Genomic DNA, 27684 nt, shown 5'->3' with positions numbered 1-27684 from the left:
AGGCCAGACACTATCAAACTCCTAGAGGAAAACATAGGGAGAACACTCTGACATAAATCACAGCAAGATCCTTTTTGACCCACCTCCTAGAGAAATGGAAATAAAGACAAAAATAAACACATGGGACCTAATGAAACTTCAAAGCTTTTGCACAGCAAAGGAAACCATAAACAAGACCAAAAGACAACCCTCAGAATGGGAGAAAATATTTGCAAATGAAGCAACTGACAAAGGATTAATCTCCAAAATTTATAAGCAGCTCATGCAGCTCAATAGCAAAAAAACAAACAACCCAATCCAAAAATGGGCAGAAGACCTAAATAGACATTTCTCCACAGAAGATATACAGACAGCCAACAAACACATGAAAGGATGCTCAACATCTTTACTCATTAGAGAAATGCAAATCAAAACTACAATGAGATATCATCTCACACCAGTCAGAATGGCCATCATCAAAAAATCTAGAAACAATAAATGCTGGAGAGGGTGTGGAAAAAAGGGAACACTCTTGCACTGCTGGTGGGAATGTGAATTGGTACAGCCACTATGGAGAACGGTTTGGAGGTTCCTTAAAAAACTACAAATAGAACTACCATATGACCCAGCAATCCCACTACTGGGCATATACCCTGAGAAAACCATAATTCAAAAAGAGACATGTACCAAAATGTTCATAGCAGCCCTATTTACAATAGCCCGGAGATGGAAACAACCTAAGTGTCCATCATCGGATGAATGGATAAAGAAGATGTGGCACATATATACAATGGAATATTACTCAGCCATAAAAAGAAATGAAATTGAGCTATTTGTAATGAGGTGGATGGACCTAGAGTCTGTCATACAGAGTGAAGTAAGTCAGAAAGAGAAAGACAAATACTGTATGCTGACACATATATATGGAATTTAAGAAAAAAATGTCATCAAGAACATAGGGGTAAGACAGGAATAAAGACACAGACCTACTAGAGCATGGACTTGAGGATATGGGGAGGGGGAAGGGTAAGCTGTGACAAAGTGAAAGAGCGGCGTGGACATATATACACTACCAAACGTAAGGTAGATAGCTAGTGGGAAGCAGCCGCATAGCACAGGGAGATCAGCTCGGTTCTTTGTGACCACCTGGAGGGGTGGGATAGGGAGGGTGGGAGGGAGACGCAAAAGGGAGGGGATATGGGAACATATGTATATGTATAACTGATTAAATTTGTAAAATTAAAAAATAATAAAAAAAAAAAAAAAAAAAAAAAGACATGTACCAAAATGTTTATAGCAGCCCTATTTACAATAGCCCGGAAATGGAAACAACCTAAGTGTCCATCATCGGATGAATGGGTAAAGAAGATGTGGCACATATATACAATGGAATATTACTCAGCCATAAAAAGAAATGAAATTGAGCTATTTGTAATGAGGTGGATGGACCTAGAGTCTGTCATACAGAGTGAAGTAAGTCAGAAAGAGAAAGACAAATACTGTATGCTGACACATATATATGGAATTTAAGAAAAAAAAATGTCATCAAGAACCTAAGAGTAAGACAGGAATAAAGACACAGACCTACTAGAGCATGGACTTGAGGATATGGGGAGGGGGAAGGGTAAGTTGTGACAAAGTGAAAGAGCGGCATGGACATATATACACTACCAAACATAAGGTAGATAGCTAGTGGGAAGCAGCCGCATAGCACAGGGAGATCAGCTCGGTTCTTTGTGACTGCCTGGAGGGGTGGGATAGGGAGGGTGGGAGGGAGACGCAAAAGGGAGGGGATATGGGAACATATGTATATGTATAACTGATTAAATTTGTAAAATAAAAATAAATAAATAAATAAATAAATAAATAAATAAATAAATAAAAGAATACATATGTTCAGTAAATATATCTATTTTCTGGGGGCTTAATTCCACTCCCCTTTCTTAATGCAAGTACATTGATTCCTTTTCCTTATACTGTGGTAGTCTCTTATTTCCTTGCTCCTTCTCAAAATAGTTTCTAGCCTTGAGGGTTAAAATATGAACTACAAATAAATTCCCAAGGGTTATTAAACTCATTAAGGGGGGAAATAATAAAAGAAAGAAAGAAAGAGAGAGAGAAAAGAGAAAGAAGGTCCATAAACCTCTTTTCCATCAGTCTAATCTATTTATTGTCAATAAGTAAGGTCTCTTTTATTAGAGATGCAAGCAAAAAAAAAAAAAACTAACTAGTAAACTTTAATATCCAATATGACAGTTTTAAAACTACAGTGGTAGCCACTCATGCTTTTACTACAGTGAATCATAGTTAATTTGTCTTCTAAACTGTCAAGAAATACATGTTACCTTTGCAGAGGTATTCTAACCTAAATATCTAAAAGTTGGCAACCCAGCATCACATCAGAACAAGGCATGCCTATACATTCTAGCACCTTTTGAATGTCAATGGTTTTATGTAAATCTTTCTAAAATGGATCACTTATTTTCCTGTCTTCTTAACAAGGGCATATAATTATAACATAGCAACTTCTAGATGACTCAGTCTTCACTGAAAATATTAATTACTTTGTGCTGCAAGCACTGTGATAAAATGATACCCTGGAGGCTATTATATTTCTAATTAAATAATTTAAAGTACATTTTCAAACTTGTAATCTTTCTTCATACCTTTTCTGCTTCTTTCTTTGCAGTTAGTATTAACTATGACAGTCTATAGCAATACTTCTTTCCAATCTAATTTCCTACATTATGGGATATTGGATAACCAAGCCTTTTGAACTGTTTATAAGAAGAAAAAATAATCTCTGAAATTAGGACCTCTTCTATTTAAAAGAATATTATGTATGTATATTATATGCAAATACATTATATATATGATGTATACAATTTAAACACAGAGGAAAAAAAATGGACACAGCCTCAGGCCTAATATTTGTGTCACTGGAGTCCCAGAGGAAGAGGAGAAAAAGATTCTAGATGAAAAATTAGGTGAAGAAATAATGGCGGAACTTCCCAAGTTAAATTAAAATTCACAAATTCATTAAAATTCAGTATATTGAAGTCCCTATCTCCACCACACATGAAAACCAAATCCAAGCAGATTAAAGAATTAAGAGCAAAATTATAAAACCTTTAGAAAAATAACAGAGAATATTTTCATATCCTGCAAGTAGAGACGAGGTTCCTAAACAAGATACAAAAAGCACTATCCATAAAAGTAAATATTGAAACTACATTAGAATTCAGAATACATGTCCACTAAAAGACACAGTAAAGAGAAAAAGCAATTCACAAACGAGGAATAGTTCTTACACTTACAAGTGATAAAGGATTAGGATCCTGAATACAGAATTCCTACAAATCAATCAGAAAGACAATCCTACAGAAAAATTGGCAAAAGCCTTGACTAAACACCTCATGGAAAAGAAAACATAAATGGCCAATGAACATATGAAATGAGGCTCAAGCACTTCATTAATAATCTTGAAAAGGAAAATTAAATTAAAACCATATGAAACACTATTTTATGCTCACCAAACTGGCAAAAAATTTTAAGCGTGACAATATCAAGTATTCCCTAGGATACAGAGTAATGTGAATTCTCATGTATTACTGGTAGGCGGTAAACTGTTCCAAGACTTTGAGATTAAAAAACAAAAACAGGGCTTCTCTGGTGGCACAGTGGTTGAGAGTCCGCCTGCCGATGCAGGGGACACGGGTTCGTGCCCCGGTCCGGGAGGATCCCACATACCGCGGAGCGGCTGGGCCCGTGAGCCATGGCCGCTGAGCCTGCGCGTCCGGAGCCTGTGCTCCGCAACGGGAGAGGCCACAACAGTGAGAGGCCCGCATAACTCAAAAAAAACAAAAACAAAAGTAACACCAACTTTGGCATCATCTGGTAAAACTGAAGATGCACACATCCTATGACCCAGCAATTCCACTCCTGGGTGTATAGACCCTGACCTACAGCAGGGTTGGCAATCTTTTTCTGTGAGGGCCAGACAGTAAATATTTTAGGCTCTGCAGACCATATCACCTCTGTAGCAACTACTCAAATCTGCCTTTGTAACACAAAAACAGCTATAAATACGTAAATCATTATGTGGCTATGTTCCAATAAAACTTTTTTTATAAAACAGGTGACTTGGAGGGGCTTCCCTGGTGGCGCAGTGGTTGAGAGTCCGCCTGCCAATGCAGGGGACACGGGTTCGTGCCCCGGTCCGGGAAGATCCCACATGCCACAGAGCGGCTAGGCCTGTGAGCCATGGCCGCTGAGCCTAAGCCTCCGGAGCCTGTGCTCCGCAACGGGAGAGGCCACAACAGTGAGAGGCCCGTGTACCACAAAAAACAACAACAACAACAAAAAAACAGATGGCCTGCCAGGCGTAGTTTCCCAACCTCTGCTCTTGCACACATACACCAACAGAAATGTTCAATAATGTTCACAACAGCAAAGTTCACAATAGAAACAAACTGGAAACAACCTAAATGTCCATTAACTATAAAATGTGTAAATAAATTGTGATATAAACATTCAACAGAATACTACAAAGTGGTAAAAATAAACAATGCCTACATGAAACATCATGTATAAATCTCAGAAATATAATGAGTGTGAAAAGTCGGACTTTACATAAAGTTCAAAAAATACAAAAGTAAATAATATATTGCTTAGAACAAAACCACAGAGCAAGAGAACAACATATACAAAATTTATGACAATGGTTACTTCTAATGGTGTAGGGCAGGGGATAGTACAGGGAGGCGTCCACAGGTAAAAGAACATCTATGTCATAAAGACAATTAAAACATACATTGTATTATACTTTTTTGAGGTGGAAGTTAGTGATTTTTCTCTTCTGAGAGAGGATCGGGAACGTGGATGACTAGACTATATAATTACTCACTTTTTTTTTTTTAAAGAACAATGAAACCATTTTTGCAAATTAAATCCCAAAACAGATAAAACAGATAGAGTTGTACTTCCAAAGAACCCTGAGGTTCTGTGTCATAAGAACAACTAAACCAGGTGGTTTTTATGACTGCTTTGAGGGCTAATGGAATGACTGTAAGATTAGTTGTTACCTATGAACCTTTGGGGGAAAAAAATGTCCATCTCAAAAAGGTATATGATATGAGATATAAAAACAGTCTCTGATCTCCCCTTCCTAAAGCACTTATGTTAAGACACTGGGCAGGCCTTAATGGGTAGGATGGTAGTGGCGAGGATTAGAAGAGCTAATATGGGTGAAGAACCTTGAGAAACCAGTAACAACGCCATGCATTGTTTACAGTTAAAAAAAGTGAAGGCACTAACCTAAAGGACTGTCAATGGGGAACTGATTAAATAAATAGTTGTATTACGGTACACTACGGAGCTCTTAAAAAGGATGGTATATATTTAAAATCATAAATAAGAAAGTTTACTAGGAGTAACAACATACTATAAAGAAAAAAATTGCAGGCAACATTTATACTGTAGTTGTATCTGTATAGAACTGTATATCCACAGGCATACATACACCTACAGATGTACAGAGAGACTGGAGGTACGTCTCTGGCAAGTGGGATTTCAGAGGATTTTGCTTACTTATACTTTTACCTTAGATGAATTTTCTGCAAAAAAAGAAAAATTCTTTGTAAGCAAAACTTAAACTATTGGGGCTTCCCTGGTGGTGCAGTGGTTAAGAATCTGCCTGCCAATGCAGGGGACACGGGTTCGAGCCCTGGTCCAGGAAGATCCTACATGCCGCAGAGCAACTAAGCCCGTGTGCCACAACTACTGAGCCCGCACGCCTAGAGCCCGTGCTCTGCAACAAGAGAAGCCACCTAATGAGAAGCCCGCACACCGCAAGGAATAGTAGCCCCCGCTTGCCGCAAATAGAGAAAAGCCCACACACAGCAACAAAGACCCAAGGCAGCCAAAAATATAAACAAACAAACAAACAAATAAATAAATAACAACAACAAAAAAAAACTTAAACTATTTTCTCAGTAAAGAAAAGCAAAGCTAATTCAGGCTGTGATGTAAACCTACTTAGTAATGCACCCAAATTTTCAATACAAGTTTGGTTAACGTGTAGATTTTTATGCATAGTCAATGAAAACATTTCTGTAAAAGTAGACATCTCATAATGTTTGAAAGAAATATTCTCAGGCTAATAAGAGACACAAAAATCAAAACAATACATCCAAAGGAAAACTGGGTCTTTAAACATCATTTCTTCAAATGAACAGAACAAAATCACAACTGATTTGTCACATCAGTAAATTCCCATCAGAAAGCATTTAGCAACTTAAATGTTTTTTTCTTTGTTTTAAAATGGAATTAGTTGTCTTCAAATATTGTCGCATCAAGACAAATATTTAAGTATTATATCAAAAAGTTATGCACTATGTATTCTACAACAGCTAAAATTTACTTTTGGAAATAAACCATAAGAAAATATATTCAGAAAAACAGCTCATGAAAGATATATTTTTGCAGGAATTAATGTTTCCTATTTATCTTAATATTCTACTTCTAAAAGTCAAATTTTTCTCTCAAAGAAGTTTCAATTAAATAAGGCATTTTAACTGTTAAAGCTTGGATATTTTATTTCTCTAATAAATGACAATATTAATTACCTCCACCTAGCAATATTATATGAAAATAAGACGATCTAATTTGTCTTCAATTGAGTAACACAAACAATGTTGACTTATATTTTCTACTTTTAAAAACTTAAGTTTGTTTTTCCTTGTAAGATATTCTTACTAAAAATTCCCCTGCTGGCATAAATTATATAAAAAATTGTGTTAAATAACATATAAAACCACTTTTGGTACAGCACTCCGGACATGAAGGCTAGTCCCAGGGAAGGACTTTACTTTGTTCTATCGCTAGGATTCATTCACAATTAAGACTTTTTTCAAAGTCTCACTTAACACAGAATTAAAAACAGATAATCAGATAATTCTGCTTTTGATGTTTTTTGGTTAGACTTCACAGAAGCAGAAGTCAAGCTTAATTACACAATTCTGATTGCTTATTATTTGAGAGGCGCTTTTATTTTTTTATTTTATTTTTTTACTATTTTCCACTAAAAACTTTTAATTTTTTTCCTCACAAATAATATAATGACCATCTTTTGGGGGGTGGGGTGCAGGGAAAGAACAAGTTGAACAAAGCCCATTCTGCCCTTACAACAGGAATATATTTGCTTATAAAGGGGGTACAGTCTTAAGTACTTTATAAAAGTAGGTAGGCAAATATTTATGCCATTATTGACACATATATTTAAAGGAAGGAGGAGGGGAGGGACGGAAGAGACCTAGATGTATTCCCACATCCTCAGATTTCTTTTGTCACAAGTAGTAAAGTTTGTGACACAAGTCTGAATTCCCAGGAAAGGAAAGATACGTTACCAGTGCAGAAGCTCCTAAATGTAGAGGAAGCACACACTGAAGCGAGACCAGGCAAGCGGTCTTCCATTCTTGCCACCTACGTTACAAGCAGTATAAACCAGTTCTGTCTACGTTTCCTGCTGCCTTCCCAGATAGTTCCAGAGCAAATCCCAGCTCTCTAAATCTCACGACATACTTTACATTCTGAGGAAATCCTCCCGATCCAGATGGCCTACCACCAAGCACTTCTATGTTGGCACAAATAAAAACTTCTTAAGATAGTTCTCCTGCCCCTTTGCTCTCTGATCTAAAGAAAAGTTTTCTACTTATTTATAAAGAGAGACAAAAGAAACTGAAGGAGAGAGAGCAAACAGAGCACGCAGGCAAAAGGAGGGTAAAGATACAGAAAAAAAAAACTTGGGCTGCTTTGGGGAGTGGCTAAATTCCAGGCACAGGCAGAAACACATTTTTAATGCACCACATGAATATTCACAATTATTTGGTTGTCCTCAGGCACTACTTTCCAGATCTTTCAATTGGTTAAGCGTAAGGTACAACTGCTTCAAATGCAAAACCCAGTTTTTGCCTTCTGAAACTAAAACATAAAACATATTAAATAGTTTCTATAAATAACAGAGTTAAAGCCCCCCAAATGAGTATTTTTCTCTACTAGGAAATTAAATAAACAATGTGTGTGCAAAGTGGCAAGTCACATTTCCTTTTTCCTTTTGCTTTTGTTTAAAATAAAATGAAATCCACATGAACTGTAAAGAAACTAAAAGAATGATCACTTTTCATTAATTTTTAAAACCTAAGTGTAACATGGCTGATGTATTACAACCATTTCACTAGAGTAAGATAATGAATACAATTAACAATGAGAATAGTCCCTTTTCTTAATTCACTAATTTTCCAAATTATTTTAAAATAATACAACTGTATTAGTAGTAACCTATAATGATTTACATCTGGTCAGATATTCCGATATCAAACCACAAATGCTTACAATAATGTAAAAGTATACGGGAACTGAAATTATAAATATCTTTGGTCTCTCTTATAAAACCATGTAAAAGCAGGTGAAAGTTAATGAATGAAACGTGTATTTATTCTTTTGATAACTACTTCTAAAGCTAATTAAAGAACAAATTCATGGAGATAAGTGTCAAAACAAAGCTACTGACAGATCATCTCTTCAGTTTGTTGCTTTTAAGCTTTATATTTAGAATTAAGAAAAGCAAATTTAAACCAAAGTAAAACAGAAACAACTGGACTACTATAAACACACACACCCACACACACAATACTGCGAAATGGATAAAACCTAAACCAAACTGAACATTAAGAGCTAGGCTAGGGCTTCCCTGGTGGGGCAGTGGTTGAGAGTCCACCTGCCGATGCAGGGGACATGGGTTCATGCCTCGGTCCAGGAAGATCCCACATGCCACGGAGCGGCTGGGCCCGTGAGCCATGGCCGCTGAGACTGCGCGTCCGGAGCCTGTGCTCCGCAATGGGAGAGGCCACAACAGTGAGAGGCCCGCGTATCGCAAAAAAAAAAAAAAGAGCTATGCTACAAAGATTGAGATGAGGATAAACTAAAAGCAAAGCTGATAGAAGAAAGAGGAATGAAGCAAAATGACCTAGATTAATATTTACAGAAGAAAGTGGGAACCATCAAGAGTGTTTCCTAAAGTGAGACTTGGGAAAGTTCTTCTCTATAGATTAATACCTGATACAGATTCATCAAAATACAGGAGCTACTTGGAAGATTAATAGGAATTAAATGGGCTGGGGTGTGTGTAATGTGTCTGGAACAAAGTACATTTAGGGGATACCAAGTAGGATGAATAAAAGCAGACAGAATGGGAAATATAATGATACAAAGGAAATGTGATGCCAGGCATAGACTAGGACACAGTTCAAATTCTTGCTTTTGATTGGTGAAAAGCTCTGAAGCAGATTGTACTTTATTGTTTCTCTTCAATCAACAGACAAATGTAAGACTGTAGTTTTATAATTTAGGTCTCAACTACTCTTCTTTACAACAAATGCAGCCCAATTAAATGACTGCTCACAGACTCCTAAGGTTAGAGAAGGACTGTCAAGAAGTTCTGCAACCTAGTGCTTTGTAACTAGTACGTAACAAAAAGGCTCCCCTTATACATACACTACAGTACATGGGCTTCTTTTCACCACCTCCCATTTGTAAACTGCTACTAATTTGTAGATTACATACCTTGGGCATTCCTTTCTTCTCAAATCGAAATTTGATGTCAGGCCAGAAAGTATGTGGTTCCTAATCTCAGCTTAGTTTTTCTTTGCTCAAGAATCATCTTCTCTCTTTACTATTACAGTCAATCTTTCCAAAACGCTTATTCATACATTCAAGTATTTGAATACTATGATGTACAGAAACTCTTCGACATGCTGAGGTGAATTAAAAGGAATTTTACCTACTAGAAATTAGAAATTAAAGGACGCACTTAAGAGATGCTACTCAAGACGCAGGACTGATGGAATATGGTCACTGACTGGATAAGGGGATGAAAAGTAGGGGAGGGTCCCCTTGTTCTATTTGGAATAGTGAGTAAATGGTTAGGTAACATTCACTGACCTAGGAATAAAGGAAAAGAAACAAGGCTGGGAGGAATGAGGGAGTAGAATGATGAGTGCTTTTGGACCTGCTGAGTTTGAGGTCACTGCAACAAAAGTATAACTAGGTCTTGGGCTTAAGATAAAGGCCTAAACTAGAGATGTACTTCTGAAAACTGTATGGGGATATAATTGATAGCTAGAGTCACTAGAATTGACTGGGAGTGAGAAGAGAATAGGGCCAAGGCTATTTTTAGGGCAACCAGAAGGAAAGGAATGTTCAAATAACACAGAATTAAAACTGTCAGAAAGGTAGTAATAGATTCAGGAAAAGAATAATAATTTCAAAGATTGAAAGGACATCAAAAGACAAGGACTGAAAATGGTCCACTGGATTTGGCAATTATTAGGAGACCTTTACCAGAGAAGTTTCAGTGGAGTGATGGGGAAAGAAGCATGAAGGCAATGTACTGAATTGTGACTTGGAGGTAAAGAAGTCTTTTTAAGGAATCTGGTTGAAGATAGAAAGGGGGAAAATGGAATGAGGTGGGGAATGAGTTGTGCAAGGTTGTTGAAGGGGTTTTTGTTCAACATTTAAAGGGTTTGGGGAAGGAGCCGATGAGAAAGTGAGCTGTACTAACATGAGAGGGCATGCAGCAAAGCTCTTCTGTTAGAGACGATGTGAAGGACTAAAGTAGAAAACACAGACCAAAGGACGAGCCTTGAGAAGGGACAGCCAACACTGTCCTCAATGGTGTAAAACTGAAACCATTTCCACTAAGATAAGGAACAAGACAAGGTTGCCCACTCTCACAACTATTATTCAACATAGTTTTGGAAGTTTTAGCCACAGCAATCAGAGAAGAAAAAGAAATAAAAGGAATCCAAATCGGAAAAGAAGAAGTAAAGCTGTCACTGTTTGCAGATGACATGATACTGTACATAGAGAATCCTAAAGATGCTACCAAAAAACTACTAGAGCTAATCAATGAATTTAGTAAAGTAGCAGGATACAAAATTAATGCACAGAAATCTCTTGCATTCCTATACACCAATAATGAAAAATCTGAAAGAGAAATAAAGAAAACACTCCCATTTACCACTGCAACAAACAGAATAAAATATCTAGGAATAAACCTACCTAAGGAGACAAAAGACCTGTATGCAGAAAATTATAAGACACTGATGAAAGAAATTAAAGATACAAATAGATGGAGAGATATACCATGTTCTTGGATGGGAAGAATCAACATTGTGAAAATGACTATGTTACACAAAGCAATCTACAGATTTAATGCAATCCCTATCAAACTACCACTGGCATTTTTCACAGAACTAGAACAAAAAATTTCACAATTTGTATGGAAACACAAAAGACCCCGAATAGCCAAAGCAATCTTGAGAACGAAAAACGGAGCTGGAGGAATCAGGCTCCCTGACTTCAGACTATACTACAGAGCTACAGTAATCAAGACAGTATGGTACTGGCACAAAAACGGAAACATAGATCACTGGAACAGGATAGAAAGCCCAGAGATAAACCCTTACACATATGGTCACCTTATCTTTGATAAAGGAGGCAAGAATATACAGTGGAGAAAAGACAGCCTCTTCAATAATTGGTGCTGGGAAAACTGGACAGCTACATGTAAAAGAATGAAATTAGAACACTCCCTAACACCATACACAAAAATAAACTCAAAATGGATTAAAACCAAAATGTAAGACCAGACACTATCAAACTCTTAGAGGAAAACATAGGCAGAACACTCAATGACATAAATCACAGCAAGATCCTTTTTGACTCACCTCCTAGAGAAATGGAAATAAAAACAAAGATAAACAAATGGGACCTAATGAAACTTAAAAGCTTTTCCACAGCAAAGGAAACCATAAATAAGACCAAAAGACAACCCTCAGAGTGGGAGAAAATATTTGCAAATGAAGCAACTGACAAAGGATTAATCTCCAAAATTTATAAGCAGCTCATGCAGCTCAATAACAAAACAAAAAACAACCCAATCCAAAATGGGCAGAAGACCTAAATAGATATTTCTCCAAAGAAGATATACAGATTGCCAACAAACACATGAAAGGATGCTCAACATCATTAATCATCAGAGAAATGCAAATCAAAACTACAATGAGATATCATCTCAAACCGGTCAGAATAGCCATCATCAAAAAATCTACATACAATAAATGCTGAAGAGGGTGTGGAGAAAAGGGAACCCTCTTGCACTGTTGGTGGGAATGTAAATTGATACAGCCACTATGGAGAACAGTATGGAGGTTCCTTAAAAAACTAAAAATAGAACTACCATAGGACCCAGCAATCCCACTACTGGGCATATACCCTGAGAAAACCATAATTCAAAAAGAGTCATGTACCAAAATGTTCACTGCAGCTCTATTTACAATAGCCAGGACATGGAAGCATCCTAAGTGTCCATCAACAGATGAATGGATAAAGAAGATGTGGCACATATATACAATGGAATATTACTCAGCCATAAAAAGAAACGAAATTGAGTTATTTGTAGTGAGGTGGATGGACCTAGAGTCTGTCATACAGAGTGAAGTAAGTCAGAAAGAGAAAAACAAATACCGTATGCTAACACACATATATGGAATAAAAATTTTAAAAAATTCAGAAGGACCTAGGGCCAAGACGGGAATAAAGACACAGAGAGAATGGACTTGAGGATACGTGGAGGGGGAAGGGTAAGCTGGGACGAAGTGAGAGAGTGGCATGGACATATATACACTATGAAACGTAAAATAGCTAGCTAGTGGGAAGCAGCCCCATAGCGCAGGGAGATCAGCTCGGTGCTTTGTGACCACGTAGAGGGGTGGGATTGGGAAGGTGGGAGGGAGGGAGACGTAAGAAGGAAGAGATATGGGGACATAAGTATAACTGATTTACTTTGTTATAAAGCGGAAACTAACACAGCATTGTAAAGCAATTATACTCCAATAAAGATGTTAAAAAAATGCAAAAAAAAAAAAAAAGAAGAAGGGACACTGTTTTATTTAAGAATGAAGGGGAGAAGATGAGAGAAGGCCCACATATTTGTTTTTATACCTAAATTTTTTATCTTGCGAAGCAGAAGACAAGGTCACCTGCTAAGCGGAGCTGGTTAAAGCTTAAGCTGAGTGGCTAAGTGTGGAATTGTTTATACCATATGACTCATCACAATGTAGGACATTATAATCATCTTTTAACAAAGTTACATTTTAAATCCCTAATTAGATTGTAAAGTCCTCTAGAGAAGAAGCTATTTCTTTTTTGTTTTCCTCTACACCTGAAAGTACCACATGTAGCAGTAACTCTCCAAATAGTGGTTGATTTATCGTGGCTGTACTTTAGAACCAGCGGCAAAGACAGGATAAAACAAAGGACGAGATAGAAACCCCTATTACCTTAGTGACATGCAGAGGACAGAGGTTGCTTTAGAAGAACAAAACCCCCCACATGAGAAGCTTCACTGAACTGGGAGGAGGATCTAGAAGAAACAATTTCAGCCAATGACTACATAATAGAAAAGGTAGGTATCTCTCTTCTATTTTCTTCACTACCTTAAATACTTTCTTCCTTTTTCAGCTTCGTTTTCTGCATATCCCCCTTTCCTCTTTTGTAACTGGACTTTGAGACCATCTGCCTACCTACCTACCTACCTCGCTGCCTTTCCTCCCCTCGTCCTCCTCTCTCTGCCACAACCTGCCTAAAATGAAGTACATTTTTGTTACTACTGTCACAGTTTTAGAGATTTAGCCTAATCAAAAGGTTAGATATTTTTGCACTGCTGTGCCTCAACCCAGACTTATTTCACCACTAGATGTTTCTTTTTCTTATTTTCATAAGTAAATGAGCTCAAATGCTTATATTTCTCTTTAAAAAAAATCCACTTTATTCCCCTCCTTAACTCCTCTCACAAACTCATAGCTTTCTACAGGTATTTAGTCCTAAATTTACTCACATTTTCTCTCTCTCAAGCACGCACACACGTGCACACACACACACTCCTGGTAAATCACTGGCCCTTGGTAGAAAATATAGCATGTCTTGCTTTCTTTTTTTTTTTTTTGCGGTACGCGGGCCTCCCACTGCAGCGGCCTCTCCCGCCGCGGAGCACAGGCTCCGGACGCGCAGGCCCAGCGGCCATGGCTCACGGGCCCAGCCGCTCCGCGGCATGTGGGATCCTCCCAGACCGGGGCACGAACCCACGTCCTCTGCATCGGCAGGTGGACTCTCAACCACTGCGCCACCAGGGAAGCCCAGCATGCCTTGCTTTTAAGAAAACTATTCTACCATATTAGTTTCTGTTAAAAAAAACTATTCCTGGAACACAAAGTTCATGTGTAACTGAAAACTTACTTAATTTGCATACACTAGTTAAGAATATAAGGCTGGGTTTAGACTACCTGAATTAAAAAACTGGCCTCGCCATTTACTAAATGTATAACCCTGGGGGCTTCCCAGGTGGCGCAGTGGTTGAGAATCCGCCTGCCAATGCAGGGGACACCGGTTTGAGCCCTGATCCAGGAAGATCCCACATGCTGCGGAGCAACTAGGCCTGTGCACCACAACTACTGAGCCTGAGCTCTAGAGCCTGCGAGCCACAACTACTGGAGCCCACGTACCACAACTACTGAAGCCTGCATGCCTAGAGCCCATGCTCCGCAACAAGAGAAGCCACTGCAATGAGAAGCCCACGCACCACAACAAAGAGTAACCCCCGTTCGTCACAACTAGAGAAAGCCTGTGCGCAGCAACGAAGACCCAACACAGCCAAAAATAATTAATTAATTAATTTAAAAAATAAATGTATAACCCTGGGCAAATTTTTAAACTTCTCCATACCCCAGTTTCTTCATCTTTAAAGTGAGGTTAAGAGCACCTAACATATAAAATTATAGAAAATTTAATAGATAAATCACCAAAGGGCATTTAAAAAAAATGACAGTAAGAACTAAAATAATTATTAAGATTCTAAAATAAAGGCCTGGTAAACCCACACCTAGATTGCCTTAATTCTTAATGATTAGTAAGATTTGTGTGGTCAGGTACCCAAATAGGTCAAAGATTTCCTGAAACAGTCTCAAACATCAGCAGAAAGAGATGCTACATTATTTTACTAATTATTTATTCACTAAATTCCATTTCATCATCAGAAATTTAAGAATACTAAATTGGAATTAGCAGAAAAGATTAAATACAACACAAAAATATGTGTTATTTATTTGATAATCACTTTTAACATTCAGTGAACTTGTAATTATATGCCATTCATTGTTAAGAGTTTGAACAAGACAGTCTCCAAACCTAAGCAACATGGATGAGCGGGGGAGAGAGAAACTGTAAACAAATAAATACAATAGAGTATAATACAACAGTTGTCCTGATAAATATATACAGAAAATAGTGGGACCCAAAAAAGGAAGTTAGCCAAAAATTTTAATGGTGGAGAAGGTCTGGTCTCTGGAACGAGTTATTTTTCTGTTAAAAGAAAAATACCAATGAGAATTTTTTAAAAAGCAATGCAACTGGAGAGCTTACTATGCAAGCCTATTAAACATAAGGCAAAAATATAACTTCTAAATAATAAGATTACAGACATAACCCAAATGATATGATTATTAGTACTGAGTATCAAATATTAAATGATAAACTCTAGAGTACATGATACTTTCACCTACTTAAAAAATAATAAAAATAAAAAAAGAGGAGGAGGAGGAGGAGGAAGGGAGAGGAAGAGACCCAGAGGAAACATCAATTAACAACCACCAGTTGTATCTACAAAACTCATCAACTTCATTCCTAAAACGATGTAATTGAAGGGCACATGTATTGCAGTGTGTCACACAAAATTGAATTATTTGACCATGAGCACGTTTAGGGTTTTTCTTTGTTGGGGAGGGGTAGTCAAAGGAATAGCCTTAACAGGCCCATATCAATTTTGAAAGCAGGTAGGATGTAATTCTTTAGAATTGAAAAGGAGAAGGGACACTATTTTACATATTATATAAAACTAAAAGTGGAAAAAGACAGGATTAAATAAGTACAGTACAAGGCCCAAGAAAATCCTGCTTTCTGAGGGGATTCCCTTTGCTGAACCTCAGAGAAACTGTGTGGGATCCTGCTACTACAATCAAAACTGTTATTTTTATACAACTGCCATCCATCACAGGCCTGAGAATTATCTGCAGTATGTGCATCTTTATTCAGAATTTAAGTGTATCTGGAAGATCTAACAGATTAACTCTTCTTTAAATGACTTTCAGACCAAGCCCAAACTGACAAGATCTCTCCTTCTAATCCACCTGCAAATAAATGTACCTAGGGCACTCAAACAATGGGAGACCCAATACACTATTAGATAACCATAAAGGTACAGTTTACACATGGCAGTGCAAATCATTAGCACTCATTTGTCACCTAATTTAGGTAGCATTATTTCTTTAAAAATAAAACAGGGGCTTCCCTGGTGGTGCAGTGGTTGGGAATCCACCTGCCAATGCAGGGGACACGGGTTCGAGCCCTGGTCCGGGAAGATCCCACATGCCGCAGAGCAACTAAGCCTGTGCGCCACAACTACTGAGCCTGTGTTCTCGAGCCCGTAAGCCACAACTACTGAGCCCTCGTGCCACAACTACTGAAGCCCGCCTGCCTAGAGCCCGTGCTCCGCAACAAGAGAAGCCACTGCAATGAGAAGCCCGCGCACCACAACGAAGAGTAGCCCCCCGCTCGCCGCAACTAGAGAAAGCCCACACACAGCAACAAGGACCCAATGCAGCCAAAAATAAATAAAATAAATAAACTTTTAAAAAGTAAAATAATAAAATCAAACAAATTCTTAGATTTCCACAAAATATTTATTCATTCTACATTTTACTGAGTGACTAATTTGTCAGGCACCATATTAAATCCCAAGGACACAAATTCAAATTCAGTTCTTCCCACTTCGAAAAGTAAAAAATTTGAGAGGCAAAAATTTAAAGCAGACATTATAATGCATAAAAGAAATATGTAAATATTGCCTATAGATCAATAAGAAAAGACAACCTAAGAGAAAAAATGTGACAAAGATATGAATAGGCAAACTTCTGTTTGTAGGGAAGATGGATCAACCTCACTGCTAATTAGGGACATACAAATTAAAATCACAAGCTACTATTTCATATACATTAAATAAACAAAAACTGTAAATTCTGGCAACACCAAATGTTGGCATCAGAACTTTTTGAAGGAAGTGTACATTAATAAACTACTTGGGAGCAAAATTTACTGAATTTGAAGGTACACTTACTCTACAAGCCAGCAACCCCACTCTCAAAAATAGGCCATGGCCTTGAATAGACATTTCTCCAAAGAAGATTTATAAATTGCCAATAAGTACAAGAAAGAATGTGGAGAAATTAAAACTCTGTGCACTGCTGGTGGAAATGTAAAATCATGTAACTGCTGTTCAAAACACCCTGGCAGTTCCTCAAAAAGTTAAACATAGATCCAGCAATTCCACTTCTAAGGATATATACCCAAAAGAATTGAAAGCAGGGACTCAAACAGATACGTGTGCACCAATGTTCATACCAGATTATCCACAATAGCCAAAAGGTGAAACCACCCAAACGACTACCCACAGATGAATTAATAAACAAAATGTGGTATATACATACAATGGAATATTATTCGACCTTAAAAAGGAATAAAATTGGCACAAGCTACAACATGGCTTGTAATTATTATGCTAAATAAAATAAGTTGGACACAAAAGGACAAATATTGTATGATTACATTTAAATGAGGTATCTAGAAGAGGCAAATTCATAGAGACAGAAAGTAGAACAGAGGTTACCAGGGCTGGGAAAAGAAGGGAATGTTGAAATATTATTCAATGAGTATGAAGTTTCTGTTTAAAATGACAAAAAATGTTATGAAAATGGAGAGTGGTGATGGTTACACAACACTGTGAATTATATACCTAAAAATGGTTAAACTAGTAAATTTTATGTATATTTTATCACAATAAAAAAAAATCATACCACACAAAAAAATTACATCACACACAAAACAATCACAGTGTGGTATCACTTCACACCCACCAGGACGGGTGCAGTCAAAATGACAATTAGTGTTGGTGAAGCTGTGGAGAAGCTGAACCCTCGCACACTGCTGTGCGGAATGTAAACGGTGCAACCACTTTGGAAAACAGTCTGGCAGCTCCTCAAAAAGTTAAACATAGAGTTACCATATGACCCAGCAATTCCCTCCTAGATATATACCCAAGAGAAAGAAAAAGATATGTCCACACGAAAACTTGCACATGAATGTTCATAGCAGCATTACTCCTAAGAGCCAAGAAGTAAAAATAACCCAAATGTCCACTGAATGATGAATGGATATTCACTCATGTGGTATAACCATACAATGGAATATTATTTATTTTCAGCCATGAAAAGGAATGAAATACTGATATATGCTGTAACACAGATGAATCCTGAAAACATGCTAAGTTAAAGAAGACAGTCACATATTGTATGATTCCATTTATATAAAATGTCCAGAACAGGCGAATGTGTAACAGAAAGTAGACTCGTGGTTGCCTATAGATTATAGGAGATGGGGGAAATGGGGAGTGATGGCTGAAAAACAAAGAATTTCTTCCTGGGGTGATGAAAATGGTCTAAAATTGATTGTAATGAAGGTTGTACAGCCCTGGGAATATACTAAAAACCACAGTGTTGTATAGTTTAAATGTGTGTGGTATATGAATTATAGGGCAAAAAAAGCTATTACCAAACCAACAACAAACCCTTCATTCAATAAGCAACAAAAACTTTCATTTCATAATTTAAATTGTAAATTCCCTTAGAAGGTATAAGTAGAGTTGACATTTTCCCAAAAGTATAAATGACTATCAGAAGAGCACACTGGGGCATTACTGAGTATACAAAAAGGGTACAGGAATCACCTAAATAAGGGCACAAATGAGGGGAAAAAGAGAAGCTGGAGTTGTAAGAACAACTTCAATTTTTTCATAATGTAGCTTACAGCCAGCATTGCTTAGAAGACTATTATCTCTATTTACTAAATTGTCCAAAGAGTAACAAAAATTTAATGGCCTCTGTAAACAAAGATGTTACTCACTGTATCTAGATGTGTTTTAGTGAGGATGTTTTTCATATACTGAGAGAGGTCTGGGCTAAGTAGGTCAAAACCTCTCAAATGGTACTCTTGTAATAGGGACAGACTTGTAAGCAAGGAGAGGAAAGATGACTGGCTAGAGTAAAATTTGTAATTTGTAGCTGCTGACATTTAAGATCTCTTCAAAAACAGAAAGAAAAATGAAATGTTGAGATGATGAAACTTCAGCTCCTTTAAAGCATGTCTTTATAAGTGCAAATGGCTTAGCTTCTTTAGTCAGCAGGAGATTGAAAACTAAAATAATTTTTACTGATCTTAGGGGCAATTTTTTTTTTTTTTAATGACAACAAATAGTGGCCAGAGTGTTAGGACACAGGCAGTTGTACTGGTGCACTTGTGAACTGCTATGACTTTTCTGAAAAGTAATCTAGTAATAGCTACTTAAATTAAATAATCAGAATTACACATACATACTCTGATGCTACAATGTATGTAGTATGTATAAACAGACCTAAAGGTCTACCTAAATGAGATCAGGTGAAGAAATATGGTATCTAAATATGGAATACTGTGCACCATGTATCAGTGTAGTATGGACGGCTATCGATCAGCAGTGTATAAGCGGAAAAAGTTAGTTACCAATAAGTATAATATAATGCATATCCATTGCACACACACTGTATTTTATGTCCTGCTTTTGAAAAAAACAAATGACAAAACCTGTTTATGTATTACAGGGGTCAGCTAACGTTTTCTGTAAAGGACCAGAAGGTAAATACTTGAGGCTTTGAAGGTCAAAGATCTCTATTCCAATCATCGCACTCTGCTGTTGCAGAACAAAAGCAGCCATAGACAGTATCTCTACAAATGAAATATGTTCCAATAAAACTGTATTTATGAACACTGAAATTAGAATTTCATATAACTTTCATGTGTCATGAAATATTATTCTTTTGATTTTTTCAACCATTTAAAAATACAAAAAATATTCCTGGCTCACAATGATGTACATACAAAAATAACAGATTTGGTGCAAGAGCCATAGTTTGTCAATCCCCGATGCAGAAGAATACAAACTTAACTGTTAACAAGAGTTATCTTGTGCAAAGTCTGACTTGTTAAAATGAGCAAGTGTATATTTATAATTTAAAAATATATAAAATAATTTTAAAAGTATCTCTCCTCAAAGGACAGTAATCTGTTTTACTGACAAAGTAATTTTTATTAATAAGACTAAGAAATGTCTTCTCCATAATCAAAGTAGGTGGCATATTAATTTTATGACTCTATTACTCCATGGCTACAGAGAGAGAAGAATAAAATAAAGGTAACTTTAAATTTTTTTTAGCTCCAAATTAGAGAATTTGGCATTTCATGGTACTTCTTGCTTCAGAGAACAAAATCTTTGCTTATTTATAGTGAGGGTTCTCAAGCTGGTAGAAATGATAAAGTTCTACAACAAAGAACAGAAACACAGTATCTGAGGAAAAATACTAGACTACTCAACCAGAGTTCTATGAGAGGATAAATATGCTCACATTTTCAGAAAAACCTTCCTAGGCTTCCCACAATAGAGCATATTTTTTAAAAATCACCAACATGTAGTATTCAAAGGATTTGATATTGTGAATAAGGAACTGACTGAGAGACAGAAAAAAAGTTATTTTCCAAGCTTCTATCATATGCTCACCACTATATTGGGTCTATGGTAGGATATTAAAGTGATGTAAGAGATAGTCCTTAGCCTCAAGGAGCTTTCAAAGATGCAAAAATCCTAAAGAAAATATTAGCAAACCGAATGCAGTAATACATTAAAAGGATAATAAATCACAGTCAAGTTGAATGTATTGCAATCAACCGATGAAATTTATCACATTAACAGAAAATAAGATCATGTTCATTTCAACAGACATTTCATAAAATTTAATATCCATTCAAAACAAAAATTTTAAAATACTACGAATAGAAGGAAACATTCTTAATCCGGTAACTATGAATAGAAAGGAACATTCTTAATCTGATGAAAAGGTATTGTGGCAGATCATATTTTCTGCATTTCTCTCTAGCCAGACACACACATACATAAATGTATATGTAAGTATGTACATATGCCATCCCTAGTGCTCGTCTTACAATGTGACTGACAGACATTCCTTTAACCAAAAAGCAGGGTCTATATTCCTTCCTCTTTTATCTGGGTAGGGGCCTGTGACTACTCAATCAGAGTATGCAAAAGTGATGCTTATATGACTTTTGAGACCAGGTTGTAAAAGGATACAGCTTCTACCTAGCTTTCTTTCTTTGGGAATGTTTGCCACCATGCAGTGAGGAAGCTCACACTAGCCCACTGGGAGAGACCACATGGAAGACCTCAGGTGGAGAGGAAATGAGGTTCCCTGCCAAGAGCCAGTGTCAACAACAGGACATACAAGTAAATTGCTTTCAGATGATTCCTTCCCACTACTTTGCATCTTGCAGCCAAGGCATGAGACAACACAGAGCAGAGACAGCCTTCCATGGTATGCCCTATCTAAATTCCTAATCCAAAGGATCCATGTTTGAAATAAATGGTTGTTTTACGCCACTAAGTTTTTAATTGGTTATGCAGCCATAGTAACCAGAACAGGCACATACCAAAAATCGAATAGCTACAACATCATATTTAACGTTGAAATACTGAAAGCTTTCCTTTTGAGATAGGGAACAAAAAACCCAAGGATACCTACTTTCACCACTTTTATTCTGTACTGCAATCCTTCTCAGTTCAATAAGACAAGAGAAATAAAGATTAGAAAAGAAGAAATTAAATTATCCTTCACAGACTATACGATTAGGTATATAAAAATCCTAAAGAATTCTAGTAACTTATTAGAATTAACAGCAAGTTTAGCAACATTGATGGATACAGATCAATACACAAAACCGACTGTATTTCTACATCCTAGCAACAAACAGAAAAAGAAAAAAAATTTAACACATCATTTACAGTAGTACTAAAAAATAATAAATACCTTGGAATAAAAATAATAAATGATGTTCAAGACCTCTGCATAAAAAACTAGTAAGTTTTGTTCAGAGAAATCAAAGACCTAAATAATTAGATAAATGTACCATGGTTCATAGATTGAAGACTCAATGAAAATATGCCACTTTTACCCAAACTGACCCAGAAATTTAATGCAATACGGAAAAAACTCCAATAATCTGTGTGTGCACATCCGTGTGTGCTTGTGCACATGGAATTTGATAAGCCTATTCTAAAGTTTATACAGAAAAGCAAAGGGTCAAGAATAACTAAAACCCTCTTGAAGAAAAGGAAAACGGCAGGAGCACTTGTTCTATTAGATATCAAGACTTATTATGAAACTATAGTAATTAAGACATAGGTAGACAAACAGACCCATGGAACTGAAAAGAGAATCCAAAAATAAACACACTCATATACAGACAAAAGGCAGCACTTTAGAGATCTGGGGAAACAAGAATCAGGCCAATAAGTAATACTGCATCACATGGATCTCCATATGAGGGGAAAAAAAAGAAACCTGACCCTGACCTCAGAACATATCCAAAATATCAATTTCAGGTAGACTGTAGATCTAAATGTGAATGACAAAACAATTAAGCTTTTAGAAGATACTTAAATAAGACATGAAAATCTCTATTGATAAATGAAAAGATTGATAGTGGGATCAGTCTTAAAACTGAGAATGTCTACCCATAAAAAAAAAAACATTAAGAGTAAAAAGGCAGGACTTCCCTGGAGGTTCAGCGGTTATGACTGGGCTTCCAATGCAAGGGGCGTTGGTTTGATCCCTGGCCAGGGAACTGAGATCCCACATGAGGCTGGACACAGTCAAAACAAACAAAGAAACAAAAAAAAACCCCCAAAAACCCAAAAAAACAAACAGTAAAAAGGCAAGCCAGAATAGGAGAAAGAGGTTGGAATATATAACTAACAAAGGGCTCATATCCTGAATATACAAAGAATACCCACAAATCAATTAGAAAAAGACAGTCTGATAGAAAACTGTGCAGGTGACTTGAATACGAACTTTACAAAAGAGGGCAGCCAAATAGCCAATAATAAATATACAAAAAGGTGCTCAACCTTATTAGTAATCAAGAAAATACAATTTGAAACCACATTAAAATACCACTGCATACTCACTGAATGGCTTAAAGACTAACAATATTTCGTGCTGGTGAAGATGTGGGACAACAGGAACTCTTGGAACTGCTGGTAGGACTATGTACTGGTATAACCGCTAGGGAAAACTATTTGGCATGATCAATTAAAGTGGAATAAAAACATTTCCCACGACCCAACAATTCCAGTTCTATGATTATACCCAACAGAAATGTGTACACATGCGTACCAAGAAATATATACAGGAATCAGAGCAGCATTATTCATAATAGACAATGCAAACAAACTAAATATCCATCAATATTAGAATCGACAAATAAACTGTGGCATATTCATATAACCATGATACTGAATGAACTACAGCTACATAGAACACCACAAATGAATCTCACAAACATAATATTGAGCAAAGGAAACCAGACATAAAAGAATATACGCTTTGGGGCTTTGCTGGTGGCGCAGTGGCTGAGAATCTGCCTGCCAATGCAGGGGACACGGATTCGAGCCCTGGTCGGGGAAGATCCCACATGCTGTGGAGCAACTAAGCCCGTGCGCCACAGCTACTGAGCCTGCAAGCCACAACTACTGGAGCCCATGTGCCACAACTACTGAAGCCCGTGAGCCTAGTGCCCGTGCTCCGCAACAAGAGAAGCCACTGCAATGAGAAGCCTGTGCAACGCAACGAAAGAGTAGCCCCCGCTCGCCGCAACTGGAGAAAGCCTGCGCACAGCAACAAAGACCCAATGCAGCCAAAAATAAAATAAATAAATAAATTTAAAACGTATATATGTATGCTTTATGATTCCACTTATATTAAAGTGCAAAACTATACCATATTGTCAGAAATCAAGACAGAAGTTATTATTAGAGATATGAGAGAGGGTAGTAATTTGTAGAAGCATAAGAAGGGGGGGTCTTTTGGGGTTTTGGATATATTCTCTTTAGTGATCTGGATTATGATTACATATGTTATACAGCAATAAAAAGGTTTTTAAATATTGAGCTCACACCCCCAATATACGTATATTTTTATACATGTACTACCGTGGTAATATGTTATGAACTCTACAAAACATATATAAAAAATAAAAACGTGAAAACTATGGAATAAAGATAAAAATAAATGATATCTTAAATGTCTTGCTAGTATTAATAGCTTCATACTTTCATTAGTTTGTTTCTGTGTGTATGCTGGAAAACAGCATACTTACTTCTTCCAAGTGAAGCAAATATTTTAATCTTGTGGTTGCAATTTTTTTTTTTACTACTTTCACACACTCCAATACATTGCCTTATTCTCCCAATAGGACTTAATCCCCAAGATGCATATAATATTTAAATTTTATGCAGACCTGGAGCGGTGAATAATATTAAGACATGACAAACTACTTTTTGGTTTTTCAATCATTAGTTAATATTTTACGGCACAATACATACACTTAGGGTTCAAACAAGTCTTCTCAATAATACTGACTTTGGCAAGATGATTTATCAGACCTGATTAGATCACTGGTGTTAAAACTGTAATGTGGCTGATAAAGAGCTTGAACTAAGACTAGAAGGATCAGCTGTGCCATTTTCTTATTATTCTCCTGTGCTTGACTTACTAACATTATCTTAAACCTATGGCTTCTTCGAAGAAATCTTTTAAAGTCACTTATCTATTTTGTGAGATTTAGATAATATGACAAGTAAATGCACTTAATAAAGTACAGGTAAACAGCAATATACTGCAATACATGGACAGTACATGAAAGACAGCTCCACCATCAATCCCTGTGCAGTGGGGAACTTCCACTCCTGCTTATGTGATAGAGGATTATCTGACAGACTGAATGAGGGAGCATGTTAATTGTTCTATTCAATATTGGTAAGGCATAATTTCCTTATTTTAGGTTTAAAAGGTAAATTTTAAAATTCTAATATTTCTTCCTGTACCCCCAAGAAACCATCTTACACCTCACTCTTAAAACCACTGTCTTGGAGGACAGCAGGAGAGTGGCCAGATCAAAATCACAATTTAAGTAGCTCATCCCCCTGGCAGCTAAATAGAAGATGAAAGGCAAAGGATAGGTTTGAGAGAGATCAGACTAGGCAACAGGTAAGAGACTGCTAGAACCATGCAGGTTAGAGGTAACAGTCATCTAAATAAGGCAGTGGCAACCTAAATAAAGGGGCAGATTACTGTCAGTGGTGGAGTTAATGGGTGGCTTTACCCTCCCCCTTCCCTTCACCTCTATTACTAGCCTCTCTATCAAAGTTACCCAAAGACTAACTTTCTTCAACTGACAAAGTATGTATTTGATATGGACAATTGGTATTTTTAAAATCACAGATGTTATGTATGCATTATATATAAATAAGATCATTTTTGGAGAACTCTGCTGCTTTGAATGATCTGTAACGTACAGTATGAGTGAAAATAATGCACTTATTATTAAAAAGTAGCTTAAAAACAAATCACACACACACTCACAAATGGACACTCCTAGCCCCTTCTTAACATAGAAATTTCAAAGAAGCTACTCATGGCTGCAAAAGGGTTTCAAATGCTCCTGCACCAAAACAAACCACCAAACATTAACAAACTTAACTTTTTAAAGCTTATGTTAAACACAATCTGTCATTTTTTAATTTGTGAAAAGAAAAAGAAAAATCAATGTAAAAACTAAAGCAATCTAAAGATTTGCAGAACTTGGAAATTTATAAGGTAGTCCTTTTCAAAGACATCTGATATTTCCTTATGAAATGGGGCTCTTCTTCAATTGATGCTGTTTCTGCAATAATTAATCAATTCAAGGTCTACAACTAAACTTATTCCTGGCTTCAGAATTCAATTGTTTCTATATTCACTGTGAGTTCCTCATTGCCAAGAGTCATAATTGTTTAAATGATGAACTGATGAACTGGCAAATGTGTCTGATGAACAAGGCAAATGTGTCTCAGTTAAATTTTTAGGAAAATGCATAACAAACTACTCAACTGCATTATACCTATACTAAAAGTTTTCACTGATTTTGAAGAAAACAAAGGAGAAGCCACTACCATACTATTGGCTGAAATCCCCAAAGCCCAAATATTCTTATTGTCAAAGTAAAGCACCCTCAAAATTTAAAGGAGTACCCATATATTCCTAGTACGGAATTTTATTGTGTGGTCCAGGAAGGAACCAAGTAAGAAAGGCTGACATCAAAGTAAATATGATGGGACACATTTAATTCTTCTGTCCTCTACCCTCTATTCTCTTCAGATGGGCTCTGGAGGATACATATAAACAAGAGATCCAAGTAGTAATTCTCAAGTGTAGAACACATGGGATGTCCTAGAGCCCATTTTGTAGAGGACGGTGCAATCTTATGGCATTACCCCAAATCTGACTCAGACCCATAAATTAACCCCAGGATCAATCCTACATTCTAGGAATTCTCCAAAAGTGAGATGATCAGAACCCAGATCAAATTCCCCATGTCTTCCCCAAAGTAAATCTACACATTCAAAATTCAGATCAAATCCAGACCATTTTCTCTAGTGAGGCAATCTCTAGTGAGGCAATGTGAAACCACATTAAAATACCACTGCAGGCCTCCCTGGTGGCGCAGTGGTTAAGAGTCCGCCTGCCGATGCAGGGGATACGGGTTCGTGCCCCGGTCTGGGAGGATCCCATATGCCGCGGAGCGGCTGGGCCCGTGAGCCATGGCCGCTGGGCCTGCGCATCCGGAGCCTGTGCTCCGCAACGGGAGAGGCCACAACAGTGAGAGGCCCACATACCACAAAAAGAAAAAAAAAAAAAAAAAAAAAAAAAAAAAAACCACTGCATACTCACTGAATGGCTTAAAGACTAACAATATCTCGTGCTGGTGAAGATGTGGGACAACAGGAACTCTTGGAACTGCTGGTAGGACTATGTACTGGTACAACCACTAGGGAAAACTATTTGGCATGATCAATTAAAGTGGAATAAAAACATTTCCCACGACCCAACAATTCCAGTTCTATGATTATACCCAACAGAAATGTGTACCCCATGTCTTCCCCAAAGTAAATCTACACATTCAAAATTCAGATCAAATCCAGACCATTTTCTCTAGTGAGGCAATCTGCTATAATATCTGTTGATAGATCTGATACTTGGGCATATGTTCTAAAAGCCCCAGCAATCAAGCAGTGTAGTTCAAATTACATAACTAACTACTCATTAAGACAATGAATATATGCACACACAAACATGACCAAACGTGGTCCTGAAGCATATTTTAAGAGATGCATCTTTTTCATGGGCAGAAAGCTCTGTTTAGGCCTGTATTATGTAAATAACTTAATTCAAGCACACTGAAGCCTAAAAGACAAATGTTAGGTTTAAAGTATCTAAAGTTACTATATGAAAAACAGTAATCACCTGTTTCCAGAGAGGGTCAAACAAGATGAAGTAT

At 36.9% G+C, this 27684-nt stretch overlaps 1 protein-coding gene across 4 annotated transcripts in view; it reads right to left on the bottom strand.

The window, feature by feature from the left end:
- EML4 (EMAP like 4) overlaps window positions 1-27684 on the bottom strand; it is a 164069-nt gene that overhangs the window by 91649 nt on the left and 44736 nt on the right. For 2 of the 4 annotated variants that reach the window (XM_060117842.1, XM_060117843.1), the window contains exon 1: window positions 7386-7691. The exons of 1 other annotated variant lie outside the window; for it this stretch is intronic. In XM_060117842.1, coding sequence (XP_059973825.1) covers window positions 7386-7452 — 67 coding nt within the window. In that variant the 5' untranslated portion in view covers window positions 7453-7691. Of the gene's footprint in view, window positions 1-7385; window positions 7694-27684 lie in introns of those variants that run through there. One more of the 4 variants, XM_060117845.1, reaches the window with a different exon arrangement.

Source organism: Mesoplodon densirostris, chromosome 14 (assembly GCF_025265405.1).
Source record: "Mesoplodon densirostris isolate mMesDen1 chromosome 14, mMesDen1 primary haplotype, whole genome shotgun sequence".
Taxonomy (NCBI): domain Eukaryota; kingdom Metazoa; phylum Chordata; class Mammalia; order Artiodactyla; family Ziphiidae; genus Mesoplodon; species Mesoplodon densirostris.
This window is presented reverse-complemented; position numbering and strand designations above follow the sequence as displayed.